Genomic DNA, 23,066 nt, shown 5'->3' with positions numbered 1-23,066 from the left:
ATTTTATATCATCTAATACACAGCATGTATCACAGGCTCCCTGTTTTCCATGAACTCTTCTGTCCTCACCCTTACAGTCTTTTCTAGGTGCCTGAGGAGCAGCCGCCTCACCCCCATCATCTGTCTCCTCCTCTGAACTTCAGCAGCCCGCAGTTCTGTATCACTCTTCTGCAATAGGCTGCAACAGGGCTCATCAGTTATCTTTTTGTGTATGTGGCCGGTCCCTTTATCTACGCCGCAAGATCCTGGAGAGCAGGGGTCACATCTTATTCCTGTGTCCCCCGTAGCACTTTGCCTGGTGTCTGGGGGCGTGGTAGAGAGTCCACACATCTGCTGGCAAAAAGAACAACTGATTTGTATGCTTCCAGAACCTAGGAGGTAGATAGTAACTTGATTCAACCACAGAACTACAATTAAAAAAAAAAGAGGAAACCTGTACTCTTCACATTTCTGGAAGATCTTAGATCTTTTTTGGACTAAATAATGCTGCTGGGTCAAGATAAACATGCTGTTGCCCCCCAGCCCTAGCACCTGGTATCATCCTTATTTATAGGGGATAGAGTAGAGGCTTTGATTCTATAGGAAGGTGCTGTGGGCCTGGGAGAGAGACAGATGCCCGCTATACCTAGAAGCAAGGTCTTTGATCTGGTGGAAGTATGTGAATTGTTTACTACAGATGATCAGGTAAGCAAGGTAAGCGTTGGGCTTACCTGGCCTATTAGATAATCACCCCTGGTCTCAGGTTTCAGAATCCCCCCTGGGGGCCAGCCTGGGCCAGGCAGTTTGCCCTTGTCTCTATAACTAGTTGCTGTCAAGTGGACTCCGCCTCATGGCAACTGCCTGTGTCTGAGTAGAACTGTACTCCGTAGGGTTTTCAATGCTGATTTTTTTCGAAGTAGATTGCCAGGCCTTCTTCCCAGGTGCCTCTGGGTGGACTGGAACTTGCAACCTTTCCATTAGCAACCCAGCCGTTAACCCTTTGCAGCACCCCCCCCCCCAAAAAAAAGCGTGGCCGTGCAGTTGATTCCGACATATAGCGACCCTATAGGACAGAGCAGAACTGCCCTATAGAGTGTCCGAGGACTCGCTGGTGGATTCGAACTGCCAGCCTTTTGGTTAGCAGCCAAGCTCTTAACCACTGGGACGCCGTAGTCCCCACAAGCCTTTAAGGAGGCTACGTGACTCTGCAGAAACAGCGCAGCCGAGCCGTGGTTTCCTCACCATAAAATGGGACTACAGATAGGAGGATTGAACAAGTCACCCATAAAGAGCATTCTGCTCCTGGTGCAAAGCCACTAAAAACTAATCAGTGGGGTGAAGAACCAGGAAGCGTGGTGGGTAATGGAGGTCCGGAGGATAGTGGGTGGCGCGGCTGAGAGGGGAGCCAGGACCAGGGCAAGGAAGACAGCAGAACAGGGCCCGCGGGAACCCAGCACAGCAGCACCTCCACTCCTAACCCGTCACCTGCGCTCGCCTGCGCAGCGCACAGACCGAGCGAGGGGGAGGCGGGGCGTAGGTCCAAGGCCCGGCCCATGCCCCGCCTCTAGCCCCACCCTTGCCCCAGGTCCCGCCCCTGCCTCACCTCCTCCTAGACCCTGCCGGCACCCGCCCCGCTTTCTAGCCCCGCCCCCAAGGCCCGGAAACGAAAGCCAGTTCTCCGCTTCCGAGCGGGGTCACGACCCGGGCGCTAAAGCGGGGATTCCGCGAGTGCCGGTTGCTCAGCGGGCCAGGGCAGCCCCCAACCCAGCACCATGTCCCGGATTCTGCGCACTGTGCTCATTTTCGGCGGTTTCGTTTCCCTGCTCGGCGCTGCCTTCTACCCCATCTACTTCCGGCCCCTAATGCGGCTGGAGGAGTACCGTGAGTGACCTCTGACCCCGCGCGGTGGCCTGGCCCCAGTAACACCCCCACCTTTCTCAGCTCCACGTGGTGCGGTGGAAAGAACTCGGCTCGGGAGTCGGGCGGACCCGGGTTCGAGCGCTGTGCAGCTTTGTGACCGTGGACAAGTGCTTAATCTCTTGGACCCTCAACGTTCTCATTTATAAAACAGGGATGATAGTATAAATAACTGCCTCTGGAGGCTTTAGTGAGCTCCAAGGTGGTTAGTGTATGTGAAGGCAGCCTGCACATAGTAGGTCTACAGCAAATGCTGCTTAATACTCATTTAAGGTTTCCTGAGTGGTGCGAACAGTTAAGTGCTTGGCTACTAACTGGTAGGTTGGCGGTTCATACCCACGCAACAACTTCTGGGATACAGGCTGGCGATCTACTTCTGAAGGTTACGACCTTGAAAACCCCATGGAGCCCTTCTACTTTTTACTCAGGAGGTCGCCATGACTCCTAATTTACTCAATGGCAACACCATTCAGCATTCAAAAACCAAAGGAGCAAACCCGATGCCCTCAAATCATTTCCGACTCATAGCGACCCTATAGGACAGAATAGAAGGGCCCCACGGGGTTTCCAAGGCTGTAAATTTTTACGGAAGTGGACTGCCACATCCTTGGCCCTAGAGAGCGGCCGACGGGTTCCAATCACTGACCTTTCTCTTAGCAGCCGCACACTTAACCACTGCACCACCAGGGACTGTGTTTTAATTAGCATTCACTGGCAGCCTGTCATGTGTCAGGTTAGGCATACATTTGATTGTTTAATTTCCACAACATTAATAGGAGATAGGTACTACTCCGTTTTACAGATGGAGTATTGAGGCTCAGAGAGGTTGTATGACGTGCCCAAGGTAACAGCTAGTAAATGGCAAGGTCACAAACCAGGCCTTTGTCTCCAGAGTCCCCCATCTTCCACATCCTGAAGCTGGGAACGATGATTGGGGGGGGCAGATAGAACCCCATATATTCTGTACCTAAAGGTGTTTTTATTACACTTCATTTACATTCCTGCAGATGTCTTTGAGTGGAAATGTTCAAACCTAAACTGTTAACCAGGGTTTTGAGTTTTTCCTCTCCTTTTGTTTCAGATCTTTTTTTCAGATTCTGCAGGCTTCCTTAGTTTTAAGCTGATTGCTCACATGACAATGGTGAATATCCTGGGAGTAATTTTCCTCCTTAATCATTCAAGTCCTATCATTCGAAAAGCCAAACTCTCCTTCCCGGAGACTTACACCTCAGCAAGGATTAGCGCTTTGATACATCTGAAACCATCTGTCAGAGAGAAAATATTAGGCATTAGAGGCTCATTTTGTTCTTCAGGAAACCTGAATCATCTTGAAGATGGAAGAGTGCCAGCCATGCCCCTTGAGAATCTTAGCAGAGGCTGAAAGCTGGGCGATTTGAAGGCTAAAGCCCCGTGTAAATGTTCTGCCCATTACAAATGCTACATTTGGTTTCTGGAGACATAGCGTTTTAAGTACACCTCAGATTTTCTTGCAGCTTTTTCATCAGCCGAGACTGAACTGACACCCGTGCATTCTGTCTTCCAGCCTATCAGCGTGCTTCTTGCATGGGGCGGGGGGCTGGGGGGGGGGGGTGTTGGTCAGGAAGGGACTGTCTGAAGCCTTGAGTAAGCTATTTCTATTGCCCTTCCTCACTTGGTCTCTGCCCCAGGCTGTTTTATTATGATCTTTAGAGTTGAATTTGGGACCACGGGGACCTGCTGTGGATCCCCTTAGGAAAGTTTCAGTTATGAAGACTAAGTCAGAGGTTCTCAACTGGGGGTGATTTTGCCCCTCGGGACATCTGGGTCTATCTGGATACACTTCTGGTTGTCACGACTGGGGGAAGGTTGTGAATGACGGCTGCATCTATGGGGTGGACGCCAGGGATGCGGCTAAACTTTCTATAGTGCACAGCCACTGAAAACAAAGAGTTACCGGGCGCAAAATGTCAGTGGTGCTGAGATTGAGAAATCCTGCCCAGATCTGATGACCAAGGCGTGGGTTTGAGCTGTGACTCCCAGCAGCAGTCTAACAGGGCTACTCCAGAATCTCTGGTTGTCAGACTTGGTCAGTTGAGAGAGACAAATCAGGTCCTTTAGGGAAACATTTAGTGAGCGTGGCCAGAATACCTGCATTTTGAACTGGACAGGAGCCTACACCGGCCCACTTTTCTGGTTCAGTTTTAATTACTTTGGCCAAACCTTGGAACTAACTGCATCTTCCAACGTGTGGATAATACTGACCTACTGGAAGTTTTTTTTGTTTACTGGAAGTTTACTGCACATCTGGTCCTTTTCTAAGCACCAAACCAGCTGCCATCAGGTCGGCTTTGAATCGTGGCGACCCCATGGGTGCCAGGACGTGCTCCACAGGGCTTTCAGTGGCTGGTTTCGGGGAAGCAGATCACCAGGACTTTGTTCTGAGGTGCCTCTGGGTGGGCCTGAACCACCAACCTTTTGGTCAGCAGCAAGCACGTTAACCATTTGCAGTACCCAGGGACGGCTCATTTATGTTTAAAAAAAAAAAAAAAAAACCTGTTGCTGTCGAGTCGATTCTGACTCATAGCAACCCTATAGGACAGAGTAGAACTGCCCAATTGAGTTTCCAAGGAGCACCTGGTGGGTTAGAACTGCTGACTTTTGGTTAGCAGCCTTAGCACTTAACCACTGTGCCACCAGGGTTTCCACGTGTATGTTAACCCATTTAATTCTCCTAAAAACCCTCTGAGGTGGCTGCCATGTGATCATCATCCCCATTTTATATGTGGGCAAACTGAGGTGTGGGACCGTTAGGTCGCCTGCACGAGAGCCCACAGCTGAAGAGTCACAGATGTGGAATTTGAACAAGTGCTCTTAATGGCTGCACCATGGCACCAGACTGGCTCTCTGAGAGGGTAAGAGAAGCCCTGGTGGCACAGTGGTTAAGTGCCAACTGAAAGGTTGGTGGTTTGAACCTATCCAGTGGCTCCATCTAAAGATTAACCCATTAAAAACCCATTGCCATCGAGTCGATTCTAACTCATAGCGACCCTATAGGATGGAGTAGAACTGCTCCATAGGGCATCCAAGGACGGGCTGGTGGATTTGAACTGCCGACTTTCTGGTTAGCAGCTGAGCTCTTAACCACTATGACACCAGGGCGCCTCTGTAAAGATTTCAGCCTTGGAAACTGAGGCAGCTCTACTGTGTTCTATAGGGTCGCTGTTAGTCAGAATTGACTTGATGGCAACGGGTACACTTGTGAATAAGGAGTCCTGGTGGCGCAATGGTTAAGTGCTCGGCTTGGTTCCTAATGGAAGGATTGGTAGTTCGAACTCACCCAGCAGCTCCAAGGAGAAGGACCTGGCATTCTGCTTCTGGAAAGATTACAGCCAAGAAAACCTTTTATGACTCTGTCTTATGGGGCCTCTATGAGTCAGAATTGGCTTAACAGCATACAACAAGAGGCTAAGAGAAGGGAGTGAGACAGATGAGGGTCTAAACCCCTTACTAAATGGAAAGTTACTTAGCCTCTCTGAGCCCCACCTGTTTCTTCATCTGTGCCAGTGGAGTTTCTAGAACTGAATTTACAGGTTGTTGGGCGAATTAAGTAAGGGCAGTGGATGTGAAAATACCTAGGATAGTGCTTGTGTAAAGCAGTCCATAAAAACTTAAAAAAAATAAAGAACCACAGGGGCAGAGATCTGAGACTCATGAGAGCTGTAAGGAAGATTAAGCAGCTGGGCAGAACCGAGGGCCGGCTATCCCGCAGTAGACTGGGCCCAGGCAGTTGGGGCACTCATGACCAGATTAGGGTAACCTATGTGTGGATGGTGCTTCAGTTCATTTCAGCACGTTCAACTAGCATTTATTTAGCATTTAATTTTTAACACCTGGCTTTCAGCAATCACTGTCTACCTGGCACTGTGCTGTATGCTGGGTGTACATGGCTGAACAAGACAGAGCACTTCCTTCTCACGGTTCCCACCCCCAACCAAATCACCTCCCCACCCACTCCTTGGACTCTGAGGTTGTCTCCCTGCTCCCACCCTGTCCAGCATACTACCCATTCTCTACCCAGCAGCCATGGTGGTCTTTTTTTTGTTACCTTTTTGTTGCAGATTTCTAACTTTGTTACATGTGTGGTCAGAGAATGGACTGTATGATTTGGATTCTTAGATATCGGTCAAAATTTGCTTTGTGGCCTAGTACAGGTCAATTTTCAAAAATATTCTCTGTGTGCTTAGAATGTATATTGTCCTGTTGTTGGGTAGATTTCCATGTATGTCAACTGCAGATCAAGCTTGTAAATTCTGTTACTCAGGTATCTTGAGGCAATGTTATTAGGTGCATGTAATCTAGAATATTCTTGAGTAATTCTTTCTAATTATCATTGAATTAGGGATCCCTGGGTGGCACAAACAGTTGAACACTCAGCTACTAACCAACCAAAAAGTTGGCAGTTCGAATTCACCCAGAGATACCTCTAAATAAAAGCGTGGTGATCTACTTCTGAAAGGTCACAGCCATTGAAAATCTATCCAGAGTTCTACTCTGAATAACATGGGGTCGCCCTGACTCAATCAACTCTCAGGCTACTGATACTGATTTATCGTTATATAACCTGTTGCTATTGAGTTGATTCCAACTCACAGCAACTCTATAGGACAGAGTAGAAGTGCTCCACAGGGTTTCCAAGGAGTGGCTGGTGGATTCGAACTGCTGACCTTTTGGTTAGCAGCCGAGTTTTTTTTTTAATAATTTTTATTGTGCTTTAAGTGAAAGTTTACAAATGGAGTCAGTCTCTCACACAAAAGCCCATATATATACACCTTGCTACACACTCCAGTTACTCTCCCACTGATGAAACAGCCTGCTCTCTCCCTCCACTCTCTTTTCGTGTCCTCTTCGCCAGCTTCTAACCCCCTCCACCCTCTCATCTCCCCTCCAGGCAGGAGATGCTAACATAGTCTCAAGTGTCCACCTGATCCAAGAAGCTCACTCCTCACCAGCGTCCCTCTCCAACCCATTGTCCAGTCCAACCCATGTCTGAAGAGTTGGCTGCGGGAATGGTGCCTGTTCTGGGCCAACAGAAGGTCTGGGGGCCATGACCACCGGGTTCTTCCAGTCTCAGTCAGACTGTTAAGTCTGGTCTTACGAGAAATCGGAGTCTGCATCCCACTGCTCTCCTGCTCCTTCAGGGGTTCTCTGTTGTATTCCCTGTCAGGGCAGTCATCCATTGTAGCTGGGCACCATCTAGTTCTTCTGGTCTCAGGATGATGTAGTCGCTGGTTCATGTGGCCCTTTCTGTCTCTTGGGCTCGTAATCACCTTGTGTCCTTGGTGTTCACTCTCCTTTGATCCAGGTGGGTTAAGACCAATTGATGCATCTTAGATGGCTGCTTGCTAACGTTTAAGACCCTAGACACCATTCTTCAAAGTGGGATGCAGAATGTTTTCTTAATAGGTTTTATTATGCCTGTTGACTTAGATGTCCCCCGAAACCATGGTCCCTGGACCCCTGCCCCTGCTACATTGGCCTTCAGAGCATTCAGTTTATTCAGGAAACTTCTTTGCTTTTGGTTTAGTCCAATTGTGCTGACCTCCCCTGTATCGTGTACTGTCTTCCCCTTCACCTAAAGTAGTTCTTATCTACTATCTAATTAGTGAATACCCCTCTCCCACCCTCCCTCCCTCCCCCATCTCGTAACCACAAAAGAATGTTTTCTTCTCAGTTTAAACTATCTCTCAAGTTCTTATAATAGTGGTCTTATACAATATTTGTCCTTTTGCAACTGACTAATTTCACTCAGCATGATGCCTTCCAGGTTTCTCCATGTTATGAAATGTTTCACAGATTTATCACTGTTCTTTATCGATGCATAGTATTCCATTGTGTGAATATACCATAATTTACTTATCCATTAGTCCACTGATGGGCACTTTGGTTGCTTCCATGTTTTTGCTTTTGTAAATAGAGCTGCAATAAACATGGGTGTGCATATATGTTTGTGTAAAGCCTCTTATTTCTCTAGGATATATTCCAAGGAGTGGGATTGCTGGATCGTATGGTAGTTCTATTTCTAACATTTTAAGGAAGCGCCAAATCCATTTTCCAAAGTGGTTGTACCATTTGACATTTCTACCAGCAGTGTAGAAGTGTTCCAATCTCTCCACAGCCTCTCCAACATTTATTATTTTGTATTTTTTGGATTAATGCCAGCCTTTTTGGAATGAGATGAAATCTCATTGTAGTTTTGATCTGCATTTCTCTAATGGCTAATGATCATGAACATTTCCTCATGTATCTGTTAGCTACCTGAATGTCTTCTTTAGTGAATTGTCTATTCATATCTTTTGCCCATTTTTTAATTGGGTTATTTGTCTTTTTGCAGTACCATGTAGATTTTAGAGATCAGGCGCTGATTGGAAATGTCATAGCTAAAAACTTTTTCCCAGTCTGTAGGTAGTCTTTTTACTCTTTTGGTGAAGTCTTTGGATGTGCACAAGTGTTTGATTTTTAGGAGCTCCCGGTTATCTAGTTTATCTCCTATGTTCTTTATAATGTTTTCTATACTGTTTATGCCATGTATTAGGGCTCCTAACGTTGTCCCTATTTTTTCTTCCATGATCTTTATCGTTTTAGATTTTATATTTAGATCTTTGATCCATTTTGAGTTAGTTTTTGTGCATGGAGTGAGGTATGGGTCTTGTTTCATTTTTTTGCAGATGGATATCTAGTTATGCCAGCACCGTTTGTTAAAAAGACTGTCTTTTCCCCATTTAACTGTTTTGGGGCCTTTGTCAAATATCAACTGCTCATACGTGGATAGATTTATGTCTGGATTCTCAATTCTGTTCCATTGGTCCATGTATCTGTTGTTGAACCAGCACCAGACTGTTTTGACTACTGTGGTGGTATAATAGGTTCTAAAATCAGGTAAAGTAAGGCCTCCCACTTTGTTCTTCTTTTTCAGTAATGCCTTTTTTATCCGGGGCCTCTTTCCCTTCCATATGAAATTGGTGATTTGTTTCTCCATCTCATTAAAGAATCTCCTTGGGATCTGGATCAGAATTGCATTAAATGTATAGATCACTTTTGGTAGAATAGACATTTTTATAAGGTTAAGCCTTTCTATCCATGAGCAAGGTATGTTCTTCCACTTATGTTAGTCTCTTTTGGTTTCTTGCAGAAGTGTACTTTAGTTTTCTTTGTATAAGTCTTTTACATCTCTGGTAAGATTTATTCTTAAGTATTTTATCTTCTTGGGTGCTACTGTAAATGGGATTGATTGGTGATTTCCTCCTCAATGTTCTTTTTGTTGGTATAGAGGAATCCAACTGATTTTTGTATGTTTATCTTGTATCCCAATACTCTGCTGAACTCTTCTATTAGTTTCAGTAGTTTTCTGGAGGATTCCTTAGGGTTTTCTGTGTATAAAATCATGTCATCTGCAAATAGAGATACTTTGACTTCTTCCTTGCCAATCTGTATGCCCTTTATTTCTTTAGCCTAATTGCTCTGGCTATGACCTCCAGCACAATGTTGAATAAGAGTGGTGATAAAGGGCATCCTTGTCTGGTTCGCTATCTCAATGGGAATGTTTTCAGGCTCCCTCCGTTTAGGGTGATGTTGGCTGTTGGCTTTGTATAAATGCCCTTTATTATGTTGAGAAATTTTCCTTCTATTCCTATTTTGCTGAGAGTTTTTATCATGAATGAGTGTTGAACTTTGTCAAATCCCTTTTCTGCATCAATTGATAAAATCATGTGATTCTTGTCTTTTGTTTTATTTATGTGGTGGTTTACATTAATTGTTTTTCTAATGTTGAACCATCCCTGCGTACCTGGTATGAATCCCACTTGACACGGTGAATTATTTTTTTGATATGTTGTTGAATTCTATTGGCTAGAATTTTGTTGAGGATTTTTGCATCTACATCCATGAGGGACATAGGTCTATAATTTTCTTGTGGTGTCTTTACCTGGTTTTGGTATCAAGGATATGGTGGCTTCATAGAATGAATTTGGTAGTATTCCATCCTTTTCTATGCTCTGAAATACCTTTAGTAGCAGTGGTGTTAACTCTTCTCTGAAAGTTTGGTAGAACTCTGCAGTGAAGCTGTTCAGACCAGGGCATTTTTTTGTTGGGAGTTTTTTGATTACCTTTTCAATCTCTTCTTTTGTTATGGGTCTTTTTAGTTGTACTACCTCTGTGTTAGTTTAGGTAGGTAGTGTGTTTCTAAAAATTGATTTCTTCTAGGTTTTCAAATTTGTTTGAGTATAGTTCTTCATAGTAGTCTGATATGATTCTTTTAATTTCAGTTGGGTCTGTTGTAATATCGCCCATCTCATTTCTTATTTGGGTTATTTGCTTCCTCTCCTGTTTTCCTTTTGTCAGTTTGGCCAATGGTTTATCAATTTTGTTGAGTTTTTCAAAAAAACAGCTTTTGGTCTTAATTCTTTCAGTTGTTTTTCTGTTTTCTATTTCATTTAGTTCTGCTCTAATGTTTATTATTTGTTTTCTTCCGGTGCCTGTGGGTTTCTTTTGTTGTTCTCTTTCCATTTGTTCAAGTTGTAGGGATAGTTCTTTCATTTTGGCCCTTTCTTCTTTTTGGATGTGTGCATTTATTTATATAAATTGGCCTCTGAGCACCGCTTTTGCTGTGTCCCAGAGGTTCTGATAGGAAGTGTTTTCATTCTCGTTGGATTCTCTGAATTTCTTTATTCCATCCTTAATGTCTTCTATAATCCAGTCTTTTTTGAGCAGGGTATTGTTCACTTTCCAAGTGTTTGATTTCTTTTCCCTGCTTTTCCTGTTATTGATTTCCACTTTTATGGCCTTATGGTCAGAGAAGATGCTTTGTAATATTTCAATGTTTTGGATTCTGCTAAGGCTTGCTTTATGACCTCTTATGTGGTCTATTCTAGAGAATGTTCCATGTGCACTAGAAAAGAAAGTATAGTTGGTTGCTATTGGGTGCAATGTTCTGTATATGTCTACAAGGTCAAGTTGTTTGATTGTGGCATTTAGATCTTCCCTGTCTTTATTGAGCTTCTTTCTGGATGTCCTGTCCTTCACCGAAAGTGGTGTGTTGAAGTCTCCTACTATTATTCTGGAGCTGTCTATCTCACTTTTCAATGCTGATAGAGTTTATTTTATGTATCTTGCAGCCCTGTCATTGGGTGCATAAATATTTAATATGGTTATATCTTCCTGGTGTATTGTCTCTTTAATCATTATATAGTGTCATTCCTTATCCTTTCTGATGGATTTAACTTTAAAGTCTATTTTGTCAGAAATTAATATTGCCACTCCTGCTCTTTTTTCATTGTTGTTTGCTTGATATATTTTTTTCCATCCTTTGATTTTTAGTTTGTGTCTCTAAGTCTAAGGTGTGTCTCTTGTAGGCAGCATATAGATGGATCTTGTTTTTTAATCCATTCTGCCACTCTCTGTCTCTTTAATAGTGCATTTAGTCCATTTACATTCAGGGTAATTATGGATAGGTATGAATTTAGTGCTATCATTTTGATGTCTTTTTTTGTGTGTTGACAGCTTCTTTTTCCCACTTGATTTTATGTGCTGAGTAGATTTTCATTGTATATTGTCCTTTCCTCATATTTGTTGTTGATTTTGTTTCTGCTGAGTCTGTATTTTTCCCTTGTGTTTTATTTTGATGAGTAGGATAGTTTATCTCCTTTGTGGTTACCTTATTAGTTACCCGTATTTTTCTAAATTTAAAACTAACTTTTATTTCTTTGTATCGCGGTATCTTCCTCACCATATGGAAGGCGTGCGATTATATTTCTTAGTCCCTCTTTATTATTTTAATGTTGTCTTCTTTTATATAATAACGTCGCTGTTACCCTGTGTTGGGCTTTTTTTTTTTTTTTAATCTTGCTTTGTTTTTTTTTTTTGGATTGCCCTGTCTGGGTTGACTTCTGGTTGCTCTGCCCAGTGTCCTAATCTTGGGTTGATACCTGATATTATTGATTTTCTAACCACAGAACTCCCTTTAGTATTTCTTGTAGTTTTGGTTTGGTTTTTACGAGTTCCCTCAACTTGTGTTTATCTGGAAATGTCTTAATTTCACCTTTATATTTAAGAGACAGTTTTGATGGACATATGCTTCTTGGCAGGCAATTTTTTTCCTTCAGTTTTTTAAATATGTCATCCCATTGCCTTCTTGCCTGCATTCTTTCTGCCGAGTAGTCCGAGCTTATTCTTATTGGCTCTCCCTTGTAGGTGACTTTGCTTTTATCCCTTGCTGCTCTTATAATTGTCTACTTATCTTTGGTTTTGGCAAGCTTGATTATAATATGTCTTGGTGACTTTCTTTTAAGATCTACCTTAAGTGGAGTTCGATGAGCGTCTTGAATAGATATCTTCTCATCTTTCACAATATCAGGGAAGTTTTCTGCCAACAAATCCTCAACAATTTTCTCTGTATTTTCTGTTATCCCTCCCTGTTCTGGTACTCCAATCACTTGTAGGTTATTTCTCTTGATAGAGTCCCACATGATTCTTAAGGTTTCTTCATTTTTTTTAATTCTCTTATCAGATTTTTCTTCAAATGTATTAGTGCCAACTGATTTATCTTCGAGTTCAGAAATTCTAGCTTCTACTTGCTCAATTCTGCTCCTCTGACTTTCTATTGAGTTACCTAATTCTGTAATTTTATTGTTAATCTTCTGAATTTCTGATTGCTGTCTGTCTATGGATTTTTCCAGCTTATTAAATTTTTCATTATGTTCCTGAATAATCTTTCTAATTTCTTCATTTGCTTTATCTGTGTGTTCCTTGGCTTTTTCTGTGTATTGTCTCATTTCCTTCCTGATGTCTTGACGGGTTCTGTATGTTAAACTTTTGTATTCCGCATCTGGTAGTTCCAGGAATGCACTTTCATCTAAAAGATCCCTGGATTCTTTGTTTTCAGAGCCTGTTGAGGTGATCGTGGCCCGTTTCTTTATGTGACTTGATATTGACTGTTGTCTCTGAGCCATCTATAAGTTATCGTATTAGTTTATGCTTGCTTACTGTGTCTTAGCTGCTTGCTTTGTTTTGCTTTGGCATACCCCTATGGGTTGCTTGAGTGAGCTAGCTTGATTATTTTCACCTTTGGAGCTCTGGTGTCTTGTCTCCAGCTGGCTAAAGCTGTTATCAGGTACATCAGTCTAGGAGTCCATTCAGTTTTCTTGTATGAATTCAGCTCAGGTTTCCAGGTAGCTGATATCAAGTGTGTGGTGCAGGCTCTGTCCTACAGTCTTAGAGGGGCAGGGGTGATTGGCATATATACCCGTATCTGATTGCAGCAGGGGGTCATGCTCTGAACAAGGCAGGGGGCTGAGAACCGACCCCCAAGTGTCTCTGAGGAAAACGGGTCTCTTTTTCCTAGAGTGTGCTGGTGGGTGGGTTCTGCAGAGGGACCATGGGCACCCAAAGTTTTTGTTGTAAGGACTGGGAGGTACCAGATATCCCTGGACCCCTGTCGCGGGTGGTTGAGCGACCCAAGTGGAGCCACCAGTCCTTAGGTCCATGTTGTGGGTAGGTGAGGACCTTGTTTAATAGGCAAAGCAATGTCAAACATCAAACAGCCACCTCTCTACCACACAGCTGAAATGGTTGGAGTTTGCCAACAAGGGCCTATTCTCCCGAAAAGGGCCCACACAGGTCCATGCAGAAGAGAAAGGTGCTCAAGGTCCATGGATGGTTTATGCCTGGACAGGAGCCGCTTCTGTCCTCAGCTCCCCCAGTTAATGGAGCTAGCAAATTATCTTTTCCCCCCAGTTGCAAATTTTTTCCTTCCCCAATGCTGGGAGGATGGCTGTGGGTGCTCACCAGGGTCTATCTCAGGCCCAGGGATTCAGCTGCTGAGGCTGGCTTGGGGTTGTGGGGGATGCGCTAAAATATACGCAAGTACTTAGCTTTTGCCGAGAGCGCCCTTCTGCTCAGGTTCTGGAGGTGTGAATGGGCTGTGTGGCTGGCTGCTTCTCCCTGAGGAACCTGCGGCTGAACGCTAGTATTAGGCCGCTGCCGCCGCCACTCCAAGAATGGTGCCCGAAGGCTCCCCGCGGTTCAGGTCCGGTAACTCCTCTCCACTTCTGAACGTCCTCTTCTTCCCCCTGCCCCTCAGTTCATTGTCTAAGCTTGCCTTTGATGCTCAGGGCTCCCAGCTTGTCACAAATATACTCGTTTCACTTGTTTTTTCAGGTCTTTGTTGTAAAGAGGGCTTGATGGAAGTGTCCGTCTATTCTGCCATCTTGGCTCCGCCTCCAGCAGCCGAGTTCTTAACCACAGCACCACCAGGGGACACAGGGATCCCCTTTATCCCTAATACTGTATTTCTCCCCACATCTATTTTATCTGATATTATAGTTGCCAGCTGTTTTTTTTTTTTCCCCCCCATTTGGTTCGTATTTTCCTGGTGTACCTTTTCGCCTTCTTATATTCAGCCTTTATTTGACTGTATGTGACAGTCTGGTAAGTAGCGTAAAAATCAATCTGACAATCTCTTAACTGTTGAGTGTAGTTTATCTTATTATGTTTACTATTATGTTTGTATTTATTTTTTGTGTCTTACGTTGTGTTTTCTATTATTTCTATGCTTTTTCTCCTTTTCTGTCTTAAAGGTTTTTTTATCCCCTCCCCCCCATTTGAAAGACTTACGTTGTTTTTATTATTACAATAATTACCATTTAAGGTTTACAATTAACCAGGGTCTTAGTCTGCTATGAACAATACAGGGACGTTCGAGTGCCTTAACCCCTCTGCCACACGTTTTGTGTATAATTTTAGTCCTGCCTTATATAGTCCTCACCACTTAGACCCCCCAAATCAGTCGGTATAATCAGTGTTTTAAGCAGTCACTGGTTGTTTATCTTTACCAATATTCTTCACGTAACCAATCCTTGCATCTTGTTTCTTTGTAGTTTCAATTTTCTTTCTTGTGAAATACATCTGTTAATATTTCCTTGGTGAAAATTTGTAATTGGGAAGTTCTGTTTTTGTTTGTCAGAGAATGTATAGAACACCAACCAGGTCTTCAGATGTTGCTCTTGAAAAGCCTGTTGTTACGCCATCAGTTCTCCTGTCACTGTCTGATCACCTCACTTGCTTGATTAAAATACTTGAATCACCCACCACTATACTTAAAATAAGGTCCACCTGGTGGAGGATCACTGAAGTATTTAAATCAGCAAAGCGAGGTGATCAGATTCACTCTTTAATGGGATCGTCTGGCTGTACGTGAGGGAGAGGTTGGAAGGGTCAAGGATAGAGGCAAGAAGGCCGATACAGGAAGGCCGTATTTCCTGTGATCTCAGGGAGAGGGGACTGTAACCTGAATCAGAGTGGTGCTTGTGGGGCTGGAGAGAAGTGAGTGATCTGCAGGAACTGGTGATTGATTAGCTGCAAGAGTGAGGGAGGAAGAGAAAGGAGAATGACAGCCAACTTTCTGGCTCAAGGGGCTAAAGTGCTGGTCATTAAGTAGGAAACACAAGAAGGAAGCGGTTTTGGGGATAGGAAGATGAGTTAATAGTACATTAAATTGACTATGTAAAGATGCTTGGCTGCATAGAGAGGAGAATGACAAAGTAATATTTGTAGTAGGTCAAGTGATCAATCTAGGGAGAGTTTGGTTCTACTTTTAGTTTTGGCTGGGAGACTTAGGAGAGTCTCTCGACAAAGAAAGTCACTGAAGAGAGAGAACAACCCACAGAGTGGGAGGTAGCATGGGATCTTGAGCTCAAGAGAGAGCCTTGGACTAAAGGCAAGATGCTTCTTCTGTTAGCTCAGGAGGAAGGGCAGGTGTGGATGTGGCTACATGTAGCTTGATGTTGGGAAGCTGTGGGCACTTCCAGGTAATGCTGCTATGCAGTTGGTGACGCAGGAGCCAGGTCTATGAGTGAGAGGCACAACCTCCGTGCGAGATTCTCCCTCCTTGAAACATTCTCTTTCCTTGGCTTCTGTGACCAGCCCCCACTGCCAGCGCTCCTGGGTTTGCCCTTTAGCTCCTGCCTTTTCAGCCATTCCTTCTTAGCCTCTCTTTTTGTGTCTTCCCCTTCAGACCGTCCTTTGTACATTTGTTTTCCTCAGGATCCTGGGCATACCAGGGAGAGGCCCACAGTTCTTAGAAAGGTAGAGTAGAAGAAGTCCAGCCCTTGAGAACTGAGTTGCCAGTGAAAACAAGATTTGCAGCCAGTCGCTGGTAAGGGAGGAGCCCAGGCCATGTAGAGTCTGAGTGTTGGGTCAGTACCGGCCCTCCAGCTAGGCTAGCCTCGTTGATGCTGGGCTGCCTGGGTATATGGACAGTGGGGACAGGTAAGCTGCAGGGTCCCTGCCAGAACAAGCCTATAGGCAGCAGTTAAAAAAAAAAAAAAAAAGTTAAGGCCTCAGAAAAGAAGCTTAAGTCTGCTTAGGTAAAACAAAGCCAAGCAGATCTTCCACAATTGAAAAGCAGGCAAGCCACTATCACAAGACAGCCTTATTGGATTTCATTTTGACATTCAGCGTGATCCTCAGCTCCTTCATTAACTCAGCAAGACTTGACTAAGTGTTACGTGGAGTACAAGATCCGTTCTCTACAGAATACCTCAGTACTGAAGTGCACACTGGGGAGATGACAGCTGGAATTGGGAGTCAGTGATCCAAAACCCAAAGTATGTGTACAGTTCTGCTGTGCTTCTGGAGGGACTCCCAGACGTTGCTTTTTTTATCTTTAATTCTGTTGGCACAGTGTGATTTATCTGAAGAGTCCATGTTTAGAGAACAGTACAGATGCTGTAACTAGAATGCTAAGCTGTCTTTGTAGCCCAGAACTAGACAGTTGTCTTGAACATGGCCTTTAAAAAATAGCATGCATATTAGGCACTGGAGGCCAAGTTGTAAGATGAGGCAGAATAAGATCATTTCTGTGATTCTGTTCTTTTTTAATTGTAATTAGATGTGCAAAAGCATAAAATCATAGGGTTTTTTCCAGAAGGGACTTAAGCTCATTCAGTCCCCTCACTGAGGTTATTCGTCCAAGGTCACCCAGCACATTAATTGCTGGGTAGACACTAGACTCCAGCTTCCCTGACCTGGTCTGGTGCTTGGTGCTGTGTGTCGCATTGCCTTTAAGACAGCGGAGGAATTTTAACAGTCAGCAGAGCGAAAGGTTTTAATGAAAGCTGTGAGGAGACCTTAGTTTTCCTCTCTCTCAGTCACATTCTTTTTTTTTTTAATTGTGCTTTAGGTGAAAGTTTACGGGACAAATTAGTTTCTCATTAAAAAATTTATACACAGATTGTTTTGTGACATTGGTCACAATCCCCATGATGTGTCAACACTCTCCCCCTTTCCCTTTCCACCTCAGGTTCCCCGTGTCCGTTCGTCCAGTTTTCCTGTCCCTTCCTGCCTTCTCATCTTTGCTTTTGGGCAGGTGTTGTCCATGAGTCACAATTCTGCTGCTGCTGCACCTTGCGGCCCCCAACTGAGTGTATGTTTTACATTCTCGGAACAGGGTTTCAGGAAATCACCTTATGTGGAAATCATTCTTACCTTGTAAAGACATTTTTCCTGTTACACGCCAGGTGCTTAGAATATGTTTTTCATTCCTTTCGTTGTGAAACCAAATGAAATGCATGGACAGACTAAAGCTTTATGAAATTTAGCTTCCTGGATTCACCTGGACCGTCTAGTATGAAAACAAAAGTGTTTAGTGTTTGGAGCAGCCGGTGCTTCAGGTGACTGGCTTCCCCTCAGCCAGCTGGTTCACACTTGCCACCACGGTCATTTGGTTTCTGCCAGTTAGCTGGCTCACCCTTGCCACCACTTTTGTATAGTTCCCCTCCACCAGCTGGTTCACACTTACCTCCGTGGTCGTTTGGTTCCCCTCAGTCAGCTGGTTCACACTTGGCACCGTGATTGTTTGACTCCCCTCCGCCAGCTGGTTCATACCCGTCAGTGCTGGGTATCTGTTTAGGCAGCAGCAGCAAAGCAGAAACACTGAGAAGGTGTTTTTAAATTTTGATAATTTGCTATTAAAAAAATTAAAAATGTGCTCCAAAGCAGTCATCACAGAACAATCACATAGTTGTTGGACTTTTTAATGCTTATTTTTCAATTGTATATTTTTTTAATTAAAAAAAAGTACAATAAATCCCTGTTACCCCTCACCTAGATTTCCCAGTTGGTAACATTTGACCACATTGGCTTTCTCCCCCTCACTTCTCTCTCTCTCTCCCGCACACACGTATGTATTTATGTCTGTAATATACACATATATGGGTAATTATATACACATATAATTAGGACGGTTATTCTGCTGAACCAATTGAGAGTAAGTTGAAGACACTGAGCGTTTGTTCCTAAACACTTCAGCATGTATTTCCTAAGAACAAGGACATGCTGTTATATAATCACAATGCAGTTATCCAATCCAGGAAATTTAATATTGATACAATACTATTTTTTTTTACTATCATGTAATATACAGTCTACTTTCAACTTTTGCCATTTGTCCCTATTACGTCAAGTTGTGAGTTGCTTTTAATTGCTTTGGCAGGAGGAGATGGAGGCCATTGTCTCCTCATTGGGTAGGGCTCTTGATGTCATATTCTGCACCATTTTTTAGGTTTTTATCTGCCGGTCCTCCACTGGAGTACCCTCCACTAGGCAGTCATAAGACTGCTTTGGGAGCTTAGGTATACTGTGTTCGTTTGAGTTGTAAATGGCAAAATAAAATAAAAATTGATGTATCTCACAAAATGGATATTGGAAATAAAGATATGTTTTCATTTTCAAGGACTTAGAAGTTATTAGGTGGAATCCTTTACTACCATACAGAAACCAGCCTGCCTGCATGCATTACCAGTTTTAATAATATACCTTGGCCCTTTGACTAGAGATAAAGATCCTCAATTAAAACTACAAATCAAACCACTGCCTTAGCACCAGGGGGCAGAGTGGGGCTTGCTGAGACAGGAGAGCAGGGACTTTTCTAACCAGCATTGCAAAGCTCCAAGCCCAGTGTTCCATATTTGCATTTTCATCGTTGTGTTCCTGATAGAAACATGCTCACTACTAAAGTCAGTAATTAGCTCGTCCTGATTTGTTCACCAGTGAAGTCCCTGGCTTCTGCTGGTGCCCTTTCCCTGAGCTTTGTGTGCATTTGCTCTTTCTCCAGTGAGAGTGAAAGAGAAAACCACTGTCTGTCAGCCTCATCAGGATGTGCTTGCAAAGCCCGAGGGATGGGTGTCTGTTATCCACTTAGCATATTCCACATTACAAATAAAACGCCTTTGTGTCACATCATGAATTTATATAAGACTGTGCCAGCCTTAGAGTATTTATATAACATTAATGGATTAAAGAACCAGGGGTGTAGATAGAATGCTAATACCCAGTTATCATTTGGTAGGAACTGGTTTAGCAAAGCGGTTTAAATTGCCTGACCAAGCCAACTGCGGAGGTGGTTGCATTAGGACAAGGATTACAAAGAGATTATGGCCTATTTAAAATAAATCCTCAATCTGTCTCCAGACTCATTAGCAATTAACAAGGAAGTGTGAAGACAGGGATTTCTTTCTCTTCACTTGGTTCTCCATTGCATTGTAAGAGGTTGGGACACAATTAGGCATTCTGTCCTTGCCATCAAAAGTCAACCTTCATTAATGCTTGGCAGTTGGCCCGCTTCTTTGGTTTGCAGTATCTGCCTCTTAGAATTTGTTTGGTACACCAGGATGTCTGATTTTCTATAGCTCTAGAATGCTTTCTGACAATTACTTTAAAACTGTCATCTCTTCCCTCTTCCATATTATCAGTAATGGTCCTTTGGCCTTTTAGGTTTGGAAAATCCGATCCATTTCTGTTGCTGGCAAGATCGATGACAGCGTTGTCCTTTAATAGCTGGTATTTTCTAAGCATGTTGGAGACACATCCATACTTTGAGACTGCCATCCACAGAGTATAGGGCTCCATCCTATAGGAATTTATCACCTTAGGAAACGAAAATACTTTTGTGTTGCATTATTTCAGAAAGTCTGGCACCTTTGAGTCTCCCCGTTATCCATTCTAGATGGCAGAGCTCTTGGCATATGTTGGTCCAGAGGGTCTTGGCTGCCTTTCATCTGCTTTTTTTCAGAGAGGCCCAATGAAGCCATCAGGCTATGGTCTGTAATGGGCCTCATTATGCGATGCCTCTCTCTCTCCCTCCTAGAAGTGGCTGTCGAGATACACATAGTCTGCATTAAACCCAAAATCTGCATTGCCCAGTGTTTTATTTGCCAAGGCAAAACTTACCACTGGTAAATCTATCAGGTAAGTCACTTAGGATTGACTTTCTGTCACATCGCAGGGGAAGGAAGTGCATTGCCTATTTGATTTAGCAAAACCCTGTCTCTTGTACCTTCATGCTTGTGCAACTTTTTAAGAATGCAGAGGCCAGAATAAAGAAAATGGCCTAACGTTAAGTAAGAGTTAAATGTGGCTTTAAAGAAACACTGTCAGCCGGATTAAAACAAAGGCCTGATTACAACATTTATTTACTATAATTTAGTAGTAAACATGTCTTTCTCCTGAAAAGCTGCCATTTGTTGTCAAGATACTTAAAATAGTAAGTCCTTGTTTTTTTCAGACCTTGAGCTTATTCTAAACCACTTAGAAGGATGTGTCAGAGTGCTTGAAGCCCACAGACATAAAATGCCCAATTTCTCTTGGCCCTTGCATGTTGGGCATCTCCAAAGAGACAGGCTTAGCCACTGTAGCTAAAACTCGCTTACTAATTGGCACAGCACCTGCAGTCAATTAGGGAAGCTTCAATTATCCAAACCGAAGCCGCCCACCCAAAGATTAATTTTCTGCTCTATTTCCTATCAAAAACATAGCGTATTTAGCTCTGGGTCTAGTTCTTCTGTGGAGTGCATTTTAGACGTATAAACGACATCGTTTTCTTGTTAATTGTACTTGTTCTTTCAGTTCGGCAGCTTTCCCCTCTCACTGTCACGCCCACCATTTCTTTCACAATTGTTCTTTTTTTGTTGTTTTGTTGCCCTTCCAAAACACTGAGATCACAGAGAAAAGATGTTAGTTGGGAAGCTTTTCTTTTGAAGTATGGCTTTCTTTATTTTATTGAAAATACCTAATCTTGCCTTGGAGGATCTAGCTTCCACAACCTAGAAACTTTAAAATTCTTGCATCTCTGAATGTAATAGCACTTGTAACAGTTGTTTTCTAATTGTCACATGTCACTGTCCCATATAAATCCACAAATTCCCCCGCTTCCTTTCTAAAGAGTGATTTTTCTGTTGTGTTTCTCAGAGAAGGAGCAAGCCATAAATCGGGCTGATATCATCCAGGAGGAGGTGCAGCCACCAGGTAAACTTAAAAAAAAATCAAAACACGGTCTCATCTGTACTATTATGTGGGTGGGTGTGTTCAGGGGAGGCTGTGTTTGAGTATTTGCTTTGCTGTGGTGAATGAGAGGACGTTTTTTAGCCTATGGGATCAATTCTGATTTTACTGTTTATTTCACAGCAGTTACCACTTTACAGGTGCCACCCCAAGACTTCATTTCAGTATTTCACTCCAGAATAGCGTTGGCAAGTTTGCCACATTCCTCTTTTGCATTTGATAAGTGGGCATAAAATATAACAAGTGGGCAATTAAATATGAAGTGTGAATAGCTGTTTAGCAGACTTACTTACAGAGCACCTATTTAAATGCTACCCTCCTGGGAAAATACTGTTTACTTGTGAGCTGTTTTAATTGATGGAAGCTCTGCTTTATACAAAAGCTCAGATGCTCCCTTTATGCCTGAATGGTTAGTTACCTCAAGATGATCCAAGTTGGCTGAGAATGCGAGATTGCCAGCTTATTAACCAAAACTCTTGTAATCTGTGGCAACATTCTTCTTCTATTTTCTTAACTAGGCCAGATACATATCTTCCGGTTGTGGGGTAATTTCTGAACCATTTAAAGTCCCCTGTGGCTGCCCTGCCTTCCCAGCCATTTTAGTCCAGGTTTCCGCCTGCCTGCCTGTATTCTCTCAAATGACATGCAAATTGCACAACTCAATTCTCATGGCGTTTTGTTTGTTTGAGGTTAGGGGAAGTGGTAGGGAGTTTACAAATGAATCCTGTTTTTATTCATGTCTCTTTCCATAGGGTTAAAAGTGTGGTCTGATCCGTTTGGCAGGAAATGAGAAGGCCATCACCAACTCTAATTGTGAAAGTGGACATCTTCATGCTTTTGATTCTGGAGCAAGTATAAATCACCTACCTCCCTGTGGGACGATGGCTGGAGAAGCAAACTGTAATGCCGTAAATGCGAGCACTTGTGATACAAGACTGTACACCAGGATTCATATCCCCTTATTCCCCTTCTTAAGAATCAAAAAAAAAACGCTGAAACAAATCTCACCGTTAGGAAGGTTTTCATGATTCAGTTGACTTTTTAAAAATGAAGCTGTCTCACCCAGCTGTGTTTGGAGTAGATCTGCTTAGTATTCAGTCTTTACCACTTACCCAACTGAGCTATGATATGAATACAGGCAACCAGTGGACTTCGGAAAATCCAGGTCTGTTTTGCCGTCTTTCAAATAAGAGATTTCTGTGAAAACCACCATGCTGAGCTGCCTCATAGGGCTCTTTCAAAATGTTAAAGTTGGTAAAACTCTTTGAGGACTAGAAGGTACTTTGTGTTCTTTAAGAATCATCAGTTCAGCTTCACCATCTCTTGTCGAAGATTGTGCCATGTTGGGAAATAATTAAATATGAGGCAACTCAAACTAAATTGGTATGCATGCATAGAAGAAATCAGTGTTGGATTAATAGAAGTGAAAGTGTGTGTATTAAAATGATTTATTTCAAAATGGTCTGGCCAGTTTTTTTGGGTAAATCTTTCATAAACTAAATTATACCAAGAAGTAATATTTGACTGGGTGACGTTCATCTGTTAGTATACAAATAAAATAATTTAAAGGTAAATAGCAAATTTGTTTAGACAAACATTTATTGAATGTCAGTTCTCTACCGGGTACCATACCAGGTGCTGCAAAGATGCATCTGAAAAGCCTGCTCTCTTTCATTCTCTCTGGTGCTCTGGCCAGCCCCTTACTAGATTATACGCTTTTGAAGAGACACATCTTTTTCATTTTTATGTCTGCCAGCGTGCCTTCTCATTACTGAAGGATATCTTTGGATGAGCTGCCAGAT

General features: G+C 43.1%; 1 protein-coding gene across 1 annotated transcript; it reads left to right on the top strand.

Moving 5' to 3' along the window:
* The first annotated feature begins 1,631 nt into the window (after positions 1–1,631).
* On the top strand, positions 1,632–22,809 carry SMIM20 (small integral membrane protein 20). The gene is made up of 3 exons (XM_049886411.1): positions 1,632–1,860; positions 21,172–21,228; positions 22,017–22,809. Exons 1-3 carry the CDS (start codon positions 1,752–1,754, stop codon positions 22,052–22,054), a joined length of 204 nt encoding a protein of 67 aa, XP_049742368.1. The 5' UTR covers positions 1,632–1,751; the 3' UTR covers positions 22,055–22,809.
* The last annotated feature ends 257 nt before the right edge of the window (positions 22,810–23,066 follow it).

Source organism: Elephas maximus, chromosome 5 (genome assembly GCF_024166365.1).
Source record: "Elephas maximus indicus isolate mEleMax1 chromosome 5, mEleMax1 primary haplotype, whole genome shotgun sequence".
Taxonomy (NCBI): Eukaryota; Metazoa; Chordata; class Mammalia; order Proboscidea; family Elephantidae; genus Elephas; species Elephas maximus.
This window is presented reverse-complemented; position numbering and strand designations above follow the sequence as displayed.